Source organism: Rousettus aegyptiacus, unplaced genomic scaffold (genome assembly GCF_014176215.1).
Source record: "Rousettus aegyptiacus isolate mRouAeg1 unplaced genomic scaffold, mRouAeg1.p scaffold_m13_p_11, whole genome shotgun sequence".
In the NCBI taxonomy this organism is placed as follows: Eukaryota; Metazoa; Chordata; class Mammalia; order Chiroptera; family Pteropodidae; genus Rousettus; species Rousettus aegyptiacus.
In genome coordinates this window covers 90,517,443-90,538,937 of record NW_023416286.1, presented here as the reverse complement: position 1 = coordinate 90,538,937, position 21,495 = coordinate 90,517,443, and the positions used below count along the sequence as shown (strand labels likewise).

Here is a 21,495-nt window from a genome sequence, read left to right as displayed (position 1 = left end):
CTCTCCTTTTACTCTGGGGAGCACGAAGCACTTGTTCAAACAAAACGATAATGTATTAGTTTCCTATTACCACACATGTAATAGCTCAACACAACCCAGATTATGTGAACTTACAGTTCTGAAGATCGGAAGCCTGACATGGGTCTCACCGGGCTAAAATCAAAACGACATCGGGACCACGTTTCTTCCCAAGGCTCACGGGGAGAACCCATCTCCTTGCCCTTTCCAGCTTCCTGCGTGGCTCCTGACCCCTCCCCCCCACGTGGCTCCAGACCCCTCCCCCCAGATCAAAAGCAGCAGCGGAGCATCTCTGACTCTTCCTCTCACACCGTCCTCTGACTGCAGCTGGGAAGGATTCTCCCAGTTTAAGCAGATTCGATCGGGCCCACCTAGATAATCCAAGGTGCTCTCCCCATCTCAAGGCCCCTAACTGTATCACATCTGCAAAGTCCCTTTTGCCATATAATGTTTCCGCAGCCTCTAGACACAGCTAGAGGGGATATTATTATTATTAGTTATTGTTACTTTTAATTTCTTTAGGGAGAAAAGAGTAAACATTTAAATTTGGGGACTTAGAGAATCCATCTCATTACACTACAAAGGAACTGCCTTTTGCCCTCAGACTCATGTAGATTTTCTCCCTTGGGTAAGACAGAACCAAATTCATGAAGTTCTACCTATACTTTAGGATACGAAGGGTTTTTTTGTTTGTTTTTTGTTTTTTGCCCTTACATGCCACAGACCGTTTATTGAAAAGATTTAAAGGTTTTCTAGATACCGGACATGTACGGTCCTACAAAACAACCGCATTCAAATAGCAGGAGGAACATGACAGCATAAGGGGACAGTTATTTTTCAAAGGTAAGGGTTTTTTCAATTTAATTGTATTTTGAAACCCATTTATCATGTGGGGAGCACACTAAGAGCATGACATCTTTCCCAAAATGTTACTAATTTCCCCAAATGAGGAACATGTAGGTGTGTCTGTGATACAATATTCTCGACTCTTTAAATAATTATAGATTACTAAGAAGATATAAGCTATGAAAATCTCAAAAAAAGAAATACAATATTTTTTTTTAATTTTTGTCAGAAAAATCAGAATCATTAATACATGGAGAAGGAGGTCAAAATGGACATATAAGCAAAGACCAATACATTCAAGATTTTCTTGGGAATGTGACTTTTTATAGACTTAAAGATTATGAAGCAATTATGTGTTCATCTACATACAGAAATGCATCTTTCGATGCTAGGTTATTACTTGCAAAAGTTTCCTGACAAGAATTCATGTCGTCTGTCACCTGGCTTATGGCTTGGGCCCCTTTTGCAAGCATAATCATAAGACTAAAAACTGTGTGGGCCGGAAGAACTTCAGACCGTGAAATCCAATTCATTCATACGACAGGTTAGGAAAAAGGCCACGCTGGGAGATCAAGGGACTTGCTCAAAGTCCACCGGGGATTAGTGGCTCAGCCCTAGAATCCAGCCTCCCAGGATGCATGCTGCTTTATCCACTGGCCTGCTGGGAGGGGTAAAACTGTCCACCCACCCATCCACCCACTCATCCATTCACCCATCTGTCCATCCATCTACGCAACCGTCCCTCTATCCATCCATGCATCCATCCACCTGTCCATTCATTCGAACCTTTGCCAAGTGCCCACTGCATGCCAGACACTGTTCGAGGGCTGAGGACACAGAGAACAAAACCGGTAATGTCCCAGCTCTCGGGGACTTTACACTCTAGGGGATGAAGAGATCATAGAAACATACTTATCTCAGGTGGAAAAGGGGCTAAGAACGGAAATAAGGCAAAGTAAAGGGATCAAGGGTGCTGGAAGGTAGGCATTTCACACGTGTAGTCGGGGAGGTAAAAGTGAGCTTTTGAACGGAGACTGAATCGGGGATGAAATTTAGAGTGCACTTAGAACGAAAGCTAATTATAAGTGGCATGGGCATGATGAAGTGCTAATAGAAAATTCCAGAAAAAGCTTCTGAGGCGTGACTGAGCGTGCATGTGGAGGGCAGGCAGGTGGGGACGGGTGGAATGAGGTGGATGGAGCTGGTCTGACGGTCTGCAGGCCGCTGACCTGGGCAGGATGTGCTTCCCCAGAGGCCCCTCAGATTTCCCTCTCCTGGGTGCCCACACTGTCCAGAAGGTGCTGTGAGGACAGGTCCCATGGCCACAGGGCAGCAGCTCTGACCTGAAATGGAAGCGTGGACCTGAGCAGAAGCGACCAAAGAATCAAGACATCTCCCCAGACTCTGGGATGGAAGGGCAGACCTCACGTCAGGCTAGGTGAGGGGCCAGCCCGTTTGAAACAAGGGCTGCCCGCGGGAGGCTGCGAAATGGGTGAAGCAGCCGGGCTAACTGTGCCGGGGGGAAGCATGTTGCAGTTCAGGATCGTTGTTTTTGTGTCGGTCAGCCGTGGACTGTGCTGCTGTACCACCTTGAGGCTCCAAGCAGCACTACAGCTTTAAGAGCGGAGAGGACCATCCATGTTTCTGGAGTCTGGGCTTCTGTGATGCTGGAATGAATGAAACGCTCCGTGCCCCTGGCTGGTTCCCAGCCCTGCCCCATCGGGAACCCCGCGGGAGAGGCTGCAGGAGCATCTGCGGAAGGGCAGTGCGCCCGGACGTGCAGCGCTCTGACCCGTCCAGCCTGGCTGGGGCGCCCGGGTACCACTGGCCAGAGCGAGCTGCCAAGATGACCGCCTGGGCCCCCACAGGGCTCGAGTTCCTGTGTCTTCACGCTGAATCACAAGGCAGTGTCCGAGGAGGTCAGCACTTCCCCACTCTTGGCCAAGGGCCCGCTGGCCACGCAGCCGCCTTGTCCTGCTCCCGGGTCCCCTGGCCGAACGGCGTCCTTGCATCTCCTGGCATTTTCTCCTGCTAGAGGCTCCAGGTTCAAGGCCCTTCCATGTCCTTTGCTCTGCCCCACCTGCACCCCATCCCTTTGCAGGGCACTTCCTGTAGCGACAGAGGTGTTAGAGGGGACCACAGAGCTCCCAGCAGGAGCTGGGCGGGATTCGGATGCAGGAAAATGCACCTGGAGATTCGAGGCGACGAGTGGGAGGACAGGCCCAGACTAGCTTCCCGCCGATCGCCTCGCCGAGGCTGACAAACAGAAAACCCACGGAATGTGAACCTTTTCCAGGGGACGATGCAGGAAACAGAAATGTTTTCTGGTGGTTTTTTTCCTTAATCAATTGTGCTTACATGACTGGTTTTCTGATGGCTTTTTTCCTTAATCATCATTTGTGCTTAAATATCATTTTTCTTCAAAGTTGTTTAGGCAAACTTTAAAAAACAGCTCAAGTATACACCCCACACCCCCTCTGAACAAGTTGTGCTGAGTACAGCGGTCCCCGTCCTGCAGGGGGGACCCTCCGAGACCCCCAGCGGACCCCTGGACTGCGGAGAGTACCGAATCCTGTACATCCCATTTCCCCTACACGCACATACCTAGCATGAAGCTTAATCTAAACATTAGGCACCCTAAGAGGTTTAACAATAGAGCAATTATAACGGTATGCTGTGATAAAAGTTACGGGAATGTGACTGCTCTCGAGAGATCTTGCCAACTGTACTCACCCCTCTTTCTTGGGAAGATGTGAGATGACACGGTGCCTTCGTTAGGTCGGGAAACTGTCACCTTTGCACGTAAAGGAGGCAGTTTGTGGCTTCCTCTGGCATGTCCGAATTGCCAGCATCTCTGTTCTTGCACTTTGGAGCCATTATTAAGTAAACTAAGGCTGACTTGAACACAAGCACCGCGATACCCGACAGTCGTCTGATCACCCAGGCGGCTGGATACTGAGTGACTGGCGGGAACAGCGTGGAGACTCTGGACAGAGGCATGAGACACGTCTTGGGCGGGATGGATCGGAACTCAGCGAGATCTTGTCGCGCTGCTCGGAACGGCGCACGATGTAAAACTTACGGATTATTTATTTCTAGAATTTTCCTTTTAATATTTTTGGACCACGGTTGACCATGGGTGACCCAAACCTTGGGAAGTCAAACCACAAATAAGAAGAGACTACCGTATCTAAGTGATTTTTTCATTAAGTGTGGCATGCCTTTAAAATATTATGTAAAGAATGTATATAATTTGAATAAAGCAACATTCAGGGACCCACCGCTCAGAAATAGAACTTTTGGTACCTTAGAAGCCTCTCTCTATAGCACCCTCTTCCCTTCGCCCACCTCCACAGGTAATTCACTATCCTGAACCTTTGCATTAATTATTCCCTTGTATTTTCAATGGCCACATATACATAGTCAAGGTTTGTTCATGTCGTAGCATGTATCAATACCTTATTCCCTTTCACGGTTAAATACTTCATCGTATGGAAGTAAATACTTCATTTGTTTCTCTCTTCATCAGCTGGTTGACTTTTAGGTCTTTGTTTCCACCTCGGGACCACTGACTGAATGATGCTCTGATGAATGTTTCCATTTGTCTTGAGTATCCTTAGAAGTGGAATTGTTGAACGTGGTAACAGTGTTATTTTTTGAGGAACTGCCAAACTGCTTTCAAAGTTACTGTACTATTTTAAAGTCTGGCCAACAAGGATCCAAATTTCTTCACGTTGTTTTCAACACTTGTTATTATCCATTTTTTATTTTGGCGACTGTTGAGAGATACTCTGCTCATATTTAAGCTTCCCCTTTTGTCTTACAAAACTACAGCTACTTTATGTCTGACGATACCAACACATGAAGTCTTTGATCTGGCTTCCACTCTGCCATTCCTGCTGGTTCATGTTCATGGTCATGTGTCTTTAAATCTAAGTTTCTCATTTTTATCTTTGGGAATAATCGAAGCTGGGAATGAACATGGGCTCTGCATTTGGTTGCCTCTGACGGGTTCTTAAAAGCATTAACAGAAAAATGTTAAGTTCTTGGCCTCAGGATTTTTAGACCACTCGGGTCGTTTGAATTTAGGCTGAAGCTCACATGAGAGTTAGCTTGCCAGTTCTCAGGGAAGATGTTTCGCCCTTGATTCACTGCCCAAGTTTTGGACAGAGAAGTTTTCTTCTGTCCAAAGGAAGCGTTGGGTTCCAAAACCCCCAAACTTTAGTTTTCTATTGGCCTGTATGTTCCTTGCCTTCATGCTACTTATCAATGAATTTATAGGAAAAAATATATATTTTATCCAGAGTGTTTGTCGTCAATGGGTCGGTCATCTGCCATACTAGCAAAAATGGAAGTCAGCAAACCAGCTGATCTGTCATGTTTTCCCCTAACTTACCTATTTAATCAAAGCACGTGGCTGATCTCCTGGGTGACTCCTATCATCTGGCATTACTGAACCACCTTCCTTTTGCAAGATTCAGTATATTGTATCCAAGAAATAATAACAGCCACGATTACGTACACGTACCTCATTCAAATCACTGAAAAGCAGGATGGATCTTTCTCTCTGCACGTCTCCGACAGCTGCAGACTGTGGGGTTACATCGGACCACGCTGCCAGCGCCTAACGGCTTTCAACATTTCACTTTCTTTCCCCAAAATGGAGGCCCCTCTATTCCCCCCGACACCTGCCATCTCTCCTTCCTCTTGGGGGGAGAAGTCGGGGTGGAGAGAAGAGGTCAAAGACATCTCCTCAGTGCCTAACAGAGTACACGGTAGGAGGTCCATGTTTGCTGGGGCAAGATAGCTCCGTTTTAGATAAACCGGCCTAGAAATGACAAGAGGGCAAAGAGAAAGCCATCAGGCGGTCAGGAGAGAGAGGAGCTAGCGCTTGAGAAGGGTAGTCGTCCTTTCGGTACTCTTCCTTCTCACCACGCTCAGACGGGCACAGAAAACATGCACGGAACTTCCCCGGCTGTCAGCTCTGATGGGCACAGCAAGACTGAAGACAAGGAAAGCGAAAAATCGGAGCGTCGGGCTGATAACAAATACTTCCGCCCAGTTCCTGGAAGCTCACCAGAACCCTTTACGTACTGTCCTCCTCAAAGGACCTACTCACGGTGCTCACATTGGGAAGACTGTCAGCCGTACCAACTTTGGCTCGAAGTGGTACCGATCACAGGAGAGCAAGGAAAACACGACCATGTCGGACCGCGACGCGCTCGCCGGGTCATTTCCAGCCAAGAGACTGGCGAGATTTATCGACTACAAACTTGAAAAGCCCAAAGGTGTTTTTCAAACATTTGTGAAATAAGGGAAACCCTAGTTGTATAAAAACCATACACGGGGGAAACTGAAAGGAGATACACTGAAGGTAATTACTGTCCATTACAGGTGACTTTGTCACCGCTTGCGTTTTGGCTTGTAAATATGGTGACATTGTGTACCTAGCAGAATCCGGGCCTTGGGGGCTGGCAGGCCTGGGCATCCCCGCTGGGCCCATTGTGTAGAAAACGCCTAACCTCTCTGACACTGTTTCTTCATGTGAAAAATCGGAATAACGACAATGCTGAGACCTGGACTCACCGATGTGAGACACTTGCCATAAACAGGAATTACATGACGATGTACAGCATCTGGGTGCTCTTTCTTTCATTTTCTATTTTTATTATTATCTTAAACATTGCTTCTTCACTATTAGAGCTCAACTTCCTTCTTATAAATGTAGTTATACTCCAAGCGTGTGTGTGTGTGTGTGTGTGTGTGTGTTCCCAGCACAAGTTAAGTTAAATAAATGTAAACTCTTCCGGGTTACTAAAAATCAGCTTATGTTCACTCTTGAAAAAACTTCAGAAGAATATGAATTTCTGGATCTTTTTTAAGCTAGCACTTTAAAGACATTCTCTTACCGATTGGCTTCGAGCATACTGTTCAGCGGGTTGCTGTGAGTCCAGCTGTTGCTTTGCGGGTAACCCATCTTTCCTCTCTGGTTGTTTTTAAGGTGATCAGTTCTGCGGTTGTTTTTTTGGAAACATCGTGTGCATCCATGAGCACAAGCGCACACACGCATGTGCCCAGGTACACACTATGTGAAACGCGGAACTACATATAACCTATGCAAACAGTTTAACCACCGCCCAAGAAAGTCGTCCCCTAGTTTCTGAGGCTTAAAATACTTAAGACAAAGTCGAACCCCATTGGCAATAAAGAGCCAGCGTCTAACTTTCCTAAGTGCGTGATGCCATGTGGCGTGACAGATATGTACGGTCTGTATATTCCAGGGAACAGCGCTCAATCCGTGCCAGAATTTCGTAGCACACTCACGAGCAAGGCAACCGTAATATTCTACTTTGCACTAATCCAAAACGGACTGGCAAACAGCCTTTCAAGTCACTTAGGTCAGCACTCAGAGCACCTGAATAAGTGGTTAGAATCTGATGTCCAGTTAAAAACATTCCTAACACCTCTTGTTCTCGAAAACCTCGTCAGAAGTGCTGAGACTGTTCGACGCACTATCGAGCAGCCCCACTTGTCTGCCTTTGCTTCGGTTCAGTACAGAGGAGTCAGCAAGATACTACAGAATGAAAACAAGGCCAGGCATCTCTTCAGTTTATTGGAGAATTCTCAGTTGGAAGAGGAAAGATCACAGACTTTAATAATTGATAAAAGATAAAAGAACAATTAGCTGCAAATTATTACAAAAGTAATTTCTGAAATGTTTATTTTGAACCACTACTACAACAAAATTTTAGTGTATCCTGAAGATCATATCTTGGTAAATAAACATAGTAAGTCACTGAAAAGCAAAAAAGAAGTTACTGTTACATAAGATCTCAATGTAGTAATTCTGCACGATCAAATAAACAGCTACAATTATTTAAAGTTGCTTTTGCTATATATCTGGTATATTAAACAAGAATGTGAATTACTTTTAACACTGCACAAGTAAACAAAGGTAGCAAATCCAGCAATATTAAAACCTGATATTAAATAGTATTCAAACATTACAACAAAAACAAACAATGAACTTCTAGAACTCCAATCCCACCCTTGTGAAAGGAATGTACATGGATGGTAAAAAAAATAAATAAATAAAGTGACAAGAGTGACTAACATTGCATCTGCATCTGCAGAGCAGAAATACAGTTGAATAAATGCGAACAGGGTCTTTTACTAAAAAAAAAGCTATTTAACTTTAGTACAATTTTATAATTCTCAATGACGCTCTAATTCTCTTGTTCTGGTGACAGGTGGACAGGGTTTTAAATGAAAGTATGTCCTTTACGCTCAGAGTACAGGTGCGTTGTTTCTTAAAATTTGGGTGTGAAGTTTTCTTTGAAAAATATAAAATTTAAAGCAATACTCTGACAGGAAATTGATACTATTATAATTGTGGAAGAATAATATTAGCTAAAACATTAATGAAGGAGACGTTCGGGTCTGGACGCTGACGATGAGTCGAGGTGAAAATCTGCATTTGGGGAAGGTGCGCTGATGTCAAGGTCACGCGGGCAAACTCTCACTTCGCAGGTGGCGCCTTTAATAAGTACGTAAATCCTCCTACCAGCAGCATAAAACCCGTACTTAAGCAAAAGGAAGTATTACGAACTGAATCAACTCACATGAGGGTCAGTGGAACATCTTTCAAAGTACACAGATGTCGCCATGTATATTCGCCGAGTGAACGCTTACAGGTTTTATTCCATTACATTGCACCAAACCATCCAACAGACACTGTAATCTGCTTCTGTGATTTAGAAAGCATTCCTTTGTATAAATCAGGAAATACCTCCAAAATCAACATTAACAATACCTAAAACATAAGTGTAATTTAAACTCGGCTTGGGAAAAAGACATGACAGAATCACCACATTTCGGTGTAAAATAAAGTTCTGAAACTCCCTTATCGAAGGCCTCATTCACTTTCTTTCCACTGAGCCTTCGATGCTTCTAAAATTGATAAACAGAGAATTCAACTGAATGTACGTCACGACTTCTAACAGTTCTGAATGAGATGTGATATTTAATAAGGGCCAAATCTACAGAATGGCAACATTACAATGTTATAATATAAATATGTCAAGCAGATTTGTAAAAATAAGACAGAGCAGAGCTGTTCTGAAGACTGAGCAACCAGACAGGCCTGGGCCGCCTTCAGAAAAATCACAAAGTGCCTTTAAAGAAAGTTAAGTGTAGACAGAACTTCACTAAAAGATACTGCTCCGAACACGAACGCTTTCCCTCCACGTGGTTAAGAAGCCTCACTCCCGCTCCTGTGCACATCTGCCAGCTTGTAGTAGTTTTCTCTATGCCCCGCCCTGACTGATGGGAACGGGAGCTCCGCCACGATGACTCCCGGGCACGCCGAAGGCCGGCGACTGGCCTGTCTGGATGCAGCCGCTACATACGGGAACTCTGAGTCCAGCGCAGCTCCAGAAAAACGAGGAAAATCTCACCTCAAAATGATTGTGACCACAGAGAGAAATAGACGTTTTCAAGCACAAAGTTTTACAAAAGGAATATAATGTCACTTTAGTTTAAAAGAAATCCAGCACTCAGTTTTGCTGTCAATCAAACCCGTACATACACTGAAGCTACTAAACACAACTTGATAGTTATAGACTTATAAAACTTCGATCTAAACTTAATAGCAATTATCCACATTATAATTAACAATAGTTCGTAACGTTTAAAAACCCAGTCCAGTGCTGCCGCATCTCAAGTTCTGAGAAGCTAAAGACATAAACAATTCTGGTTATATACATTTCCTGCATTTCTCCACCTTAAAAATACTTGAAGAAATTTTAGGAAAATTTACTTTTAAGGCTTACTCTATTTCTTTATCTTAAATTGAGAAAAAAACAAAGCCTGTAAAGAAACTTCAAAATATTTAAATAGCTCTTGACATTTTTCTTGAAACGCAAATCTTATAAAATACATTTCCTTACCATAATTATTAATTCAAATCAATGTGAGTGCCCCTCTGCCTGGCCCAACAGGTGCTATGTCTTCTACACTTTGTGAAGCTTCCAAAAAAGTCAGTGCTCAGGAAAAAAAAGAGTATGTAATGGGGCAAAAGCAAAGCCCCCAACAAGAAGTGATTGACTCTGGGTGACAAAATCTGCTGATGGAAACCAAGGACTCACACACGCACACCCTCACACACAAAACTAGGACACAAGCTCGGTCCTCTCTCAAGTTGACATGCGCTTTCTAACAGGAAACAGAGAGGCCAGCTGGGCCGTGTCGGAGGACTTTACAAAAATAACAGATTTTTATCCAGGAGAGGGGCCTATATATTTTTTTTTTCCTAGAAAAAGCTTATCCTTGCTAAAGTGGGAAGTTTTTTCAAAAATTTAAAGAGTGGAAATCATTACTGGGCTTCTCTAAATGCATTTCCATATCAACATTAATTTTTAAATTTTAAATATGTTTTGCACTTTGATTAAAGAGAAATAAAAATTCTTACTGCACAATCATTATAACATTTTATTTTAAAGCACCTTTTTAACGTTAACAGTGGATTTCTAATGTAAACACATTAAAATAAAAGAGGGCACAAAGCACTGGCCAGGTTAAAGTACTCCTTCACACACACACACACACACACACACACACACACACACACACACTTCCATTCCAGAACAATTGGCAAAATTAGCAAATAATATAAGTTGATGAAAGGCTGGGGAAACTATCATTTATGGCATTAATAGAAACCTAAAATACTAATGTTCCTAAGAAATTAAATAGTTTGGGGGATTCAAAAAGCTACCAGTAACTATGAAAATAAAACTGACTTTCAAAACGAGACAAAAACTATCAGAAGAAAATTACCTCAAGCTATTCTCTGATGTTGAATTAGTTACTAACAGGACACCATCTGTTTGCAAAGGAGCAGAATCCTAACTCTTTCTCCCTGGAACCTCGGCCCCCTCAGAGGAGTTTCTAGCAGCACGATTCGGATGCAAAAAGAACGCCACTGGTCAAGGTCCCCAACACCTCATGGCTGGACCTTCCTCAAATACATGTTCTTAGGGTCTTAACATACTACACATGTGTAGAGAGTAATAAATGAAGATAATATCCGACAGAGATTACAAAAGTATGAACTATATACACCGTGTGATGACACAATGAGCTCAGAAAGCTACACTGACTTTCCCCCTAATCTGCTTTGAATGTTAATATCCACCATTCAAACTTCATCCTATGCATCTTCCTTCGTCTCCTGAAACAAGTAATAAAATACACTGGTTCGGAGTTTGTCCTATGCGTTTTCCAGGAGCCAGTCAAACAGGGACTTGCATTTGTCCTCACTGTGAGTCTTTTCCGTCACGTCATAGTACTTAAGCACAGCCTGCAGGAGGTCTCCCACTTTCCATCCTTTTTCTTGTAATCGTTTTGAAAGCTGATAAGAAAGAAAATTATGTCAAACGTTAACCAAACACAATTTTATAACAATAAAGTTTTCACCTTTATTTTTAACATCAGCTAAAACTAAAAATCTGTTTGCAGTAAAATACTGTTTCCCAGTTATAACAAAGTCTTCTCCATAAACCATCCCTTTACACAAATTAAATATTTTTCCTTCCTGCCCTTTATGAATATGTCTCCTCCACAGAAGGACAGGCTGGGATTGCTGGAGACAGAACTCCGTAAACCTCACCAAGCGGATTCTCTGTGTGGGCGTTGAGATCTTCCATTTTGACAGGAAATTCTTAACCTAAATACATCCGCCACACTTTCAATTAGAAACATAAAATAATAAAGACAACGTCAAGCTTAATAAAAGGATGTGGATTTTCCTTCCGCAACATATAGTGTGGTTTTTTTTTGGAACACACACTCTAGCCTCAATGGAAACTTGGCTAAGTTAGGAAATGTTCATGTTTTTTTAAAAAAATTTAAAAAAGTAAAAAAATACTGTGGTCATCATTTCGCAACACAGTATATACAAACATTGAATCATCATGTTGTTCACCTGAAACTAACATTTCTTATGTATCGATTATACCTCAATAAGAAAATACAGGCAATAGAGATTGAAATAACATCACCACCAATCGGAGCATGTCTTGACTCATTTTTTTCTATCTGGTTCTGTAAAAACTTTCTGTAACATAAATACGCTTGGCCTTGCTGAAACCAGCCTTCCTGAGACGTCACTCGCGCATCACGCGATGCCCGCACGCCAAGCACACGCACGTTTTCGTTCACGCGGCGGGCGGAATGCGCTCGCCGCCGCGAGCGAGGGCGGAGGAGCGGCACTGGCCGGGGAAGCCCCGCACGGCAGCCACCGCGGCCCGTGCTCCCAGCCCCTCAGCTCCGGTGGTCACTAATCTACTTCCTGTCTCTAGAGACTGTCTGCTGAGTCGCTTCGCATCCATTAAGCCACGACACTCGTGGTCGTGATGACCGGCTTCTTGCATTTAGCGTAAGTCCAAGGTTCCCCCAAGGTGCGGCGTGTGTCAGCCTCGCTCCTCTGTACCCACAGGCTGCATCCCAGGGCACGGATGTTCCGCGTTCCGTTGATCGATTCGTCAGCTGACAGACGCGGGACCGTCTGGTCTGCACGGCCGGGCTGTCACGAAGGAGGCCGCCACAGACACGTGCTTCCACCCGCCTCGGGCGTACGCCGAGCCCTGGGAGTGCCGGGTCCCACGGCCACGCCATGTTTCACTTCGCGAGGAACTGGCAGCGTTTTCTGCAGTCACCTGGGAGCAAGGTCCCCTTCCGCGAGCACTGTCACACCCAGCTCGGCCTATGGCCTCCGCCTTCCTTAGTCCTCAGCTGATTCGAGACTAAACGACGTGAAAACGTTCACCCCCTAAGGCTGGTTCTAACATTCACCCTACCCATTCCATCTCCTTGACAGTTCATTTCCTGAGCATCCCTTTCTGTCTTATTTTTGCCCCAAACAGAAACTTAAAACTTGAAATAACCCCCCAAGTCTAAGTAAAAGCAAAAAAAAAATACCCCCCCCCCACCAAAAGCAACTATTTTTACATAATGTCTTTTTCACATACTTTTTCCAACAATACTTATGTAAATTCTGAATCAGGAATCAAGAATAAAGAGACTGCTCCTTTTTTGTTATTATTGACCAATTAACACTGCTCACCCACTGGGCTATTCTATGCCCTATAATAAGATTAAACCAAAATTCTCATAAGGAAAATTCTGAGACAAAAACTTTAAGACTGTAAGCTAAAAATCTTGACTAACAAGGTGCCTGGCACATAGTAAGCTCTCAATAAAAATCCTATCAGTGCACCAAATCGGAATGTTTTATTGTTAGAACCTTATTAAAAGCTCGAGTAGTCCACTGCCCCTTATTAAATGTTTAAAGTCCTACTGGCTTTTGGTCATGCCAGCTTTTCATACTTATGAAACTGGATTAACACAGAGACGTAATGAGTACTAGGCACCATTATTAACCGTTTAAATACAAAGAATAACTCAGTCTTTTCCTACGAACACATGACATGTTTAATGGCACCGAGGTGTGAGAACACGGGATGTACCAGGCACTAGGGGAAGCACTGTTTCACAGCATTATGTTTGACCTCACGAACCTCTGTGAAGTAACCTCTATGCTCACTCCCACAGTGCAGACAGGGGATGGGTGAACTTGCCCAAGGTCCCACTGCTAGAGCGGCAGACTGACGTGTGACCCGGCTGTGAGCCTCCACTATAAACGGGCATCTTCCTCGATCAGCCGTGTGACACCGAACAATACCACGTGCTGTTGCACGTTTCCTCGCAGCTCCCCAGAGGGCAGGCACTTACTCGTACAAACTCCTTCTTGGCAGAGTCATGAAAGGCAAGTTGTGCAACTTCAACCTCAGAGGCCACCAGCCACTGAAGAATGACCCTCAGCTGGGGGTCCACTGTGCACGGCTCCATGTCGATATTCGTTATTAGCAGCGTCTTTCCGTCTTGCTCCAAACCTAGTGTACGAATTTACACAACATGAAGTGAAACTCACCGAGTCCATTCTCCATACTCAGGTTTCCAAGGAAATGTAAGTATTTCCCATTTCTTGAGGCTCAGTGAATGACGGGAAAACACGCAGCCCTTTTTAACCACGCCACAACATCAAGTAACCAATCACCTCTTTGAAAGGGCAAAATAATGCTAAAACCAAGTTATCTACTGACGGCACAAATACAAAACCCTCTATTTTGAGGCACTGAATTCACGTATGATCATCGACACCACCATTTGTCAAAATATGATCCATGAGTAAAGGAAGAAAAAATAAAACTGTAAAGCCAAGACGACATTCAGAATACAAATGAAATACAAATAAAAACCTCGAATAAATATATTAAACGGACATTAAGAAAGCCGCTGAAATGGACGTTAAGTAGGCGCAGCAGCAGATACCTGTACAGCACATACTGCTCCAAGCTCTTTAGCTTACAGACCCCGAGACCGGAACCCACCCCCGGGCAGAAACTGTCCTTTGATCATCCCCGCTCTGCAGGGGGCGCCGCTGAGGCAGAGCATGCAGAGCATCCAGAGTCCTGCAGCGCGGCCGCGGCTGGGCCGGCTGTGAACACGGGCAGTCGGGCTCCCTGTTCATAACCACTTCTCTCTTTCAGTAAAATAATGGGAAAACAGCATATGCAACCACTTATACCCCAAAAGCCAGACCAGGGAATTTTCTGGTATACTCCTGTTATAAATAAAATATTGTTCTCAAGTTGATTTTCTTTGTTTAGGAGAGTTTTCTTTTTAACAAAATAGGATGACCCTCGCTGGCTGTGCAGCTAACGACCAAACACGCCTGCTTCGGGCGGCGGGGCACGCCGGCAGGCTGCACACGCCACGGAGGTCAGCAGGTGACCGTCCGCTTCACTGATACCGTTCGCAGGGCACTCTAGACCGCTACTCATCATTTTCGGGACATGTGTTGGCCCCTAATTTTTATTTTAGAAAGTTGATTCGTATTATTCTCTCAAAATAAATGTACTGGTTTTCCCTTTTCTCTCCCCACTAATTCTCAATCAAAAATGAGTCTGGTGCACGATGGTCTCTGGGCCGTTCTCTAAGTCCTGTAGAGGTCACGGGGTTGGCATCTCTGTGCTACTGGCCTTCTCAGTTCAGGACGCCTGGATGCCTGGCCTTAGAGTGACCTCTCTCTTTACAGAGGTTACTAAACACTAGTGAAAAGAGAAGGGATTGACATCCTAAAAATAAACAAAACGAGCTTTGTTGCCTTAGGATTTCTGTAATTTTGAATCTTTCTATAATTCTACATCAAGCTATCTCTTAATTTACCAATTTCTATTTTAACAAGTTTGAAAGTTGGCTACAATTTTCCACATAAGGAGAGATGACCATACTCTCACAAGCTGGCTTATGACAATATCCACAAATAATTGATCTCCTGACTTTTACCTACTCACAAAACAAATCCTGAACAGCCTGGCTCGTGCCAAAAATAATAAGTTTTTCATGAATTTCCCACTGATATTAACTTGTATCTCTTCTTAATCATTCCTCACTAAAATTAACACTCATAAGAAAAAGTACTCACCACATGCATTTACACCAGGTGTACAGCTTTTGGAATGACCTTGCTCATAGGCATTACTTGGGAAAAAGTACAAAACTTTTCTAGACAAAATCAACACTTTTTCAGTTAATAAAAATAAAGCAAATATTACCTAGCATATCCATAACTCAAAAAACATCACCCAAACCCTATTTTACACATGATGAGAAACACTTACTTCTAGAAGCCCTGTGTGAAGATGATGTCTACTTTAGCAGAGGAATCAGAACCAACATATAATCACCATCCTAGGTCTGAGGATTTTAGCTCAAAAATTAGTACACGACTTTCCTCAACAAGCACAACTGAGAATAACATGGAAACTCAGAAGTTAGACAACACTTGTCCAGAAATCCACTTTGGCAATGTTCCAAGTTTGCCCACTTCTATAGAAATGACAACAACAACAACAAATGGCTGGGTCAAAAACAAATGACTCAAACAGTGTGGATACATTTAGGTGTCACTCTACAGAAGCCATTATTGGTGTTTTCGTTATTAAGGGACAATGAAAACTCCGCTTCGACATGCACAGTTTATAGATTCACTCAGACAGTTTAATATATTTGAATTAAGGATTACATATCACAGCCCAAAGTCTGTGACCAAAAACATCTAGTTTTTACATATTCAGAACTACGTTCATTAAAGGAAGAATTGAATATTTTCTTCAAATATGTGTTATGTATGAGTTAAGACTTGAATTAGGGAAGGAAGAACTGATTTTAAGATATCTTTTTATTTTTACTTATTGATTTATGTAAGATTGACATTAAACAGTAATTCTAGAAGTTATTGGTTTGGAAGGCAAAAATGATGACAAAGTGATAATAAATTATCTTATGAGTTAGGACTTTATATTTTGAAAAAGATAATTATATAGAGATTACCATAACTTTCCCTCTAAAATAATTTAATAATTCTTTTAAAGTAGCTCAGTCTTTATGCCAGTTGAGTACTTGAAGAGTTTAGCGATTAAATAACATAAACTGCTCAACGAAGAACCTGACAGTAAGTTGGCTTAAGAATACCGTGATTTGCAATGTAAATATTCTAATGCATAACAACCCAGAGCCTAACTGATGAAATACACAAATACAAAAATGAAAGCCTCTTCTAGGGAAACTTATACAAAAACAAAACAAAACACGCAAACATTTTGAAAAACAAATTGTCAGTTACCTTCTATCTCATCCTCATGCTCTTCATCTTTATCATCTGGCCCATCGCTTTTCGAACAAAAGAACAGAAGCAGTTAAAAAAAAAAGTTGTAGTTAATAATAGCATTAAAACCAATTCTTAAAATGTGGTAAAGAATGAGTTACAATATGATGTGTGGCATTTAAAGAGAGAGAAATGACAATAAAAAAGGAAGCTTTGCTTCTCACACCATTTCATGTTAAAATCTGAATTGTTGATGATATCTAGCTAAGTTATCAATACCAAGAAGCTCTACCTGACCACGATACGTAGAATGCTAAGTAATTTCATAATAAAATTTAAAATAATTTAAAGCCAAAATATTCTACTAATTTGGTTTTAAATAACACAGCATTTGACTATCATAGAATGCCACAACTAATTATTAATGCTTCTGCTTAGGCCATTTACATATTTTTAACATCATAAAAACATTTTTCTTACACTTTTCTTATATATGAAATAAAACTACATAAAAACAAACAAAAACTCCAGAAATCCTGTAGGAAGCAAGCTCTTTTTAATGAAGTAATCGGCAGAATGAAAACCAGCAAGCAGAGCAACGCATGCATGAAGGCAATGCACTTTGCGGTTAGATGTCGATCACTGCACAGGTGAATTGTTTCATTAGATGTAAATTTATCAAGCAAAATCACGTCAAAATTTGGGAGGACAGCAGCATGATACATACTGGCACCGAACCCCACATCCTTTTGGGAAGATGGCATCATGCATTAGTGGTGGAAGACCCATCCGCTTTTAGGCGTCTGGACTGGACCAACCTGTCTGACGCTGGAAAGGAGAAACTGTCCTCACACAAATCCCCTTCTAAAGCAAGACTGCTCCAGCTACTGCTGTTACCATTACTGCCAGGGAAGAAGAGAACAGCGCTGAGCCGAGAACGCATGGGGAGGGCACCCTCGCTGCGGCCCCGGGGGGCGCCTGGCGGCTTCGGGGACGCACCCTCAACGATCAACAATCACTCTACACCTCTATTCATTTTACAGATCAAGGCAACAGAAGGACTTTTCGGATAGTAAGTGAATATCTGAAGTAAGACGTTTCACGATGAAATTAGCGTCTGTGTTAAGTGTCAGGATATAATTTGTAAAAAGCCAGTACTCGGCAGCTCGGGTAAAGTTTAAAACGGAAAGTGCACAGGTTGACACGCTCTCGGGTCTTCAGTTAGTGCAGACAGTGATGTGCCGGGGGGCGCGGAGGGGACGGCAACATAGTCCTAAACGGACCCTTTCTAACTTGGAGAAAAAAATGTTTCGACTTTAAAATACTCTTATTATGTCAACGACTTCTGCTGCACACATTATGTATAATTCAGGAGGTGGTCAATAATATACATTTTCTTCAGAATAGTGAATAACCAAGGCTATTCAAGCATTACACTCGTCCGGTCTGCCAGTCACGAACGCCACACAGATAACTTCTTAAATTAACCAATCATAGAAGGAAGCAACTATATTCTAAAATGGCAGCAAAGCAATAAAAAAAAAAAAAGCAACAGTGTTCAGAAACAAAACTAAAGTCAATTTTTCAGATTAGAACCTAAACATGCAATTTTTAAAAATACTAATTAGTAAGCACATTAGTCTGCAGTGATAAGTAGCTATATTTCCCCATGTTATGCTAGGCAATTATGAAAATTAATATTTACACAAATCAAAATTTTGGTCCTAAAAATGAAATAACAAAATCATTTTATGGGCATCAGCAAAGACTGACAAAGTTACAAAAAAGAAGGACGGTTATTTAAAAGTTCTAAATAGTTTCCAAGTAATCTTGAGTAATTTACGTATCCATGTTTACTAACCGGCACTATTGAAATGTCACAAGCTATACCATATTAGAGAATGAAAGTTAAAACTGAACAGTATCTGTTCACATGTGTTCAAAAATACATCTGGCTCTACTCTAAGACTAATACCACAACCGGTTCCGCCCACGTAGTCTGCTGTCAGACAAATCAAAACCGAGAAAACATGTAAATACGGAGCGGACAGGGAGCTACTGGCCAAAGAGAAAATTAATGATCTCAAACACGGCACTTACTTCTATTCAAAGAATTATTATTTAAACAAAAAAAGTATAAAATTCTTACCCATATTCTAATGATTCCTCCAATTAATCAAAATCCACTGCCCAAGTATTGGGTGAACATGAAGAGAATGACGGCTAAAAAATTTAAAGACTAAGAATTCAAACTCTCTCTCTCTAACCTCATTTACCCCCGTTTTACCCCCCAAAATGGGTGAGATGCGAAGTCAGCTATTTATAAAAGGCCACCTCTAACTAGGAGGACCATGTAATTTTTCACCCGACGAGGGCACTCCTGAAAGTGAAAGAAGTCACCATCAACAACGCCCCGAGAACAGCAGTACCCGGGAGGTGCGGTCACCCTGCACCCCCCCCCGACACGAACGCCCGCCTCTCCCCACTGCAGTCTAGTCCGCGCCTGAACGCTGTCCTGCCTCCGCCGTCTCCTCTCGCGCCCTGTTTCCTACGCCCGGGGCGGGTGTTCCTCACACCAGCGGCAGGCAAGGGCTGAGGCCTTGGGCCGTGTGACGGGTACTAGCGATCCTGACACAGCTCATAACGATTAACCCCAAAATTCTCCAAGGCCAACCCCATCTCTTACCACCTCGTAACGTTTAAGAAATTCACAGACTGCTGAAATACTTGATATTCACATAGATAGACAAGTTCTCTTCCTGATCAAATAATTACACATCCCTCCTAGACACTAGTACAAATCTGGGATTATTCTTTCTTTCTTTAACCGTTGCTCTCTATGGGACTTCCCACTCAAGAGTGAAACTGAAGTCTGTCCAAACCTTTAGCCTTTAACCTCATCTCTGGACCAGACAGCACAGTTCCTATAGCAGAGTCATCTCGGTGCTCGTCGAGGCTGCAGATGCCTGGGGTCCCCCAATGCTCTGCTGAGTCTCGCCTCTGGAGGTGAGGCCCTGGCAAGTCTACGCCCCACAGGTCAACGCTGGGGGTCCCACTCACTTTTCCTTTGGGCCTGTACCTTAATGTCACAGAGCATGACACTTCTTATTAAGCCTGTGATCAATCAAAACCACACGAGTTTTTGTGACAAAATGCTATCAAGCCAAGTCTTCCCCAGCTCGGATTCAAATAATTCGTAACTATCTGAATATAATTACTTCATCCTCGGCCTAACCTGGTCTTTTCGATCCTCGGCTCTGTTAACGGGCTTATTTCTTCCTCTTCGTTCTGAGTCATTCACAAGTGAGCACTCGCCATCACTAACAAATAACGCCAAGTGGGACAGAACCAAGGACAGCGCCTGGCAGCCGCCTCCCTCTTTTCATCAAGCCAGGTGACGCTCCACACGCAGCTGTTCAGCTGGCTGCAGTCCCCTTAATGCCACTAGCCTCAAACCCCCGTCTTCCCATTTTAGCACCAGGGTTTCTTGAGCAACAATGAGAACCCTCACTGAGATCCTAGAAGCCTGTTTCTCAGAGGGAGAAGGATTTCAGTGTTACTATTCTGTTCTACCTAAAGTTATGCAGAAGGGCCAGAGGATGATATTACCCCCACCTCCCACTACCAGTTTTAAAGACTGCCATTTTTGGATCTAGAGTTAAAGAAATATTGGTGGTTTATACCATATTTTAAGAAACTGTGACGAAAAAGATACTTTATAAATATGTTAACACTTACTGGTTAATCCAGGCACCAAGCCAAATGCTCTGTTCCAACAGCTGAGCCGCTCCCTCTCCGTATGCCCCCTCGTCCCCCTCCTACAGTCTCCTTACCTCCCCACCAGGGGAGCAGGTAAGCCGAAGCCTCATGGAGCCCCTTCCACATGCACCCGGAACCGGAAGTACACAGCTGGGGGCCCGCTCCCTCCCTAAACTTGGCTATGGGTGGCACTCATTTCCAAGTATAAGTTAAAGTGGATAAAGATTTTATGGAATACTACTGGTTAGTCAGAAAATGGCTTTATAGGTTAACACTATAAAGAACAATTCTATCACAATTAATAAAATATTCCAAAGACTGCTATTATAAAGTTAACTACATAAAGTTATAGATAAGTGCCTTCTGGTGCACAAAACCATGTTATTGTAACGAGCTTATGTGTTTTCAGTCACTCGAGTAGAAATGCTCCAGGTCATTTCACTCCATAGGAGCAGGACAAGTACGGGATCCTTCCAGAAAAAGATACTTTAAACAATATCGAGAACATTACACGGTCATTTTGATGCCTCTCACAGATAAGTGTCTTTTTTCTTATCCTCTAAAGAAAAAAAAACTACCCTCTTAAAGTAAGAAAAATTTTTCCTCCAAAATTGATGAAAAGTCCAGGTAAAGCTTAAAGAGCATAAAATCAAGGGTATGCAACATTTTTCAAATAAACTACTGGCATATTTAGAGAAAATCAGCTCGATGTTACATTTAATAAAGGTCAAAAACCATTAGAAACATAGTCTGGATAATAAAGTACATTTTGAAAATAATGGTAGATTTTCAAATAATTGCATTTCTAGTTCACTTCTGAGATCTGAGGACTTTAAACTATGCAATTACATGTACGATTTTAGTCACCTTTCACTTAGATGATGAAAACTACTGCTCTCGTCCTGGTGTTCGTCTTCGAAACTCAAATTGGACCAGCTCCCAGTGCTGTCATCACCAACGCTGAGATTCATCTGCTGGCTACCCAAGGACTCCGCGGACTGAAAGTCTTCTATTTCTTTAGGACTACAACAAAAAGAGAAAGATAAATTCAAGCCAGAAGCATCGGATTCTGAATTCTAAGACTACCCACTTGAAGATAAGGATGACAAAAACGAGAAACGGCATCTGGAGCCCGCCTGGGG

The 21,495-nt window shown here is 42.8% G+C and overlaps 1 protein-coding gene across 6 annotated transcripts in view; it reads right to left on the bottom strand.

The window, feature by feature from the left end:
• Positions 1-7,446: 7,446 nt before the first annotated feature.
• The window catches only part of AKAP11 (A-kinase anchoring protein 11), a 43,136-nt gene continuing 29,087 nt past the window's right edge, over positions 7,447-21,495 (bottom strand). For 5 of the 6 annotated variants that reach the window (XM_016158182.2, XM_036228920.1, XM_036228921.1 and 2 more), the window contains 5 exons: positions 21,221-21,376; positions 17,413-17,496; positions 16,613-16,659; positions 13,657-13,817; positions 7,447-11,275 (listed from right to left, as the gene is read on the bottom strand). In XM_016158182.2, coding sequence (XP_016013668.2) covers positions 11,135-11,275; positions 13,657-13,817; positions 16,613-16,659; positions 17,413-17,496; positions 21,221-21,376 — 589 coding nt within the window. In that variant the 3' untranslated portion in view covers positions 7,447-11,134. The remainder of the gene's footprint in view (positions 11,276-13,656; positions 13,818-16,612; positions 16,660-17,412; positions 17,497-21,220; positions 21,377-21,495) is intronic. The other variant, XM_016158184.2, reaches the window with a different exon arrangement.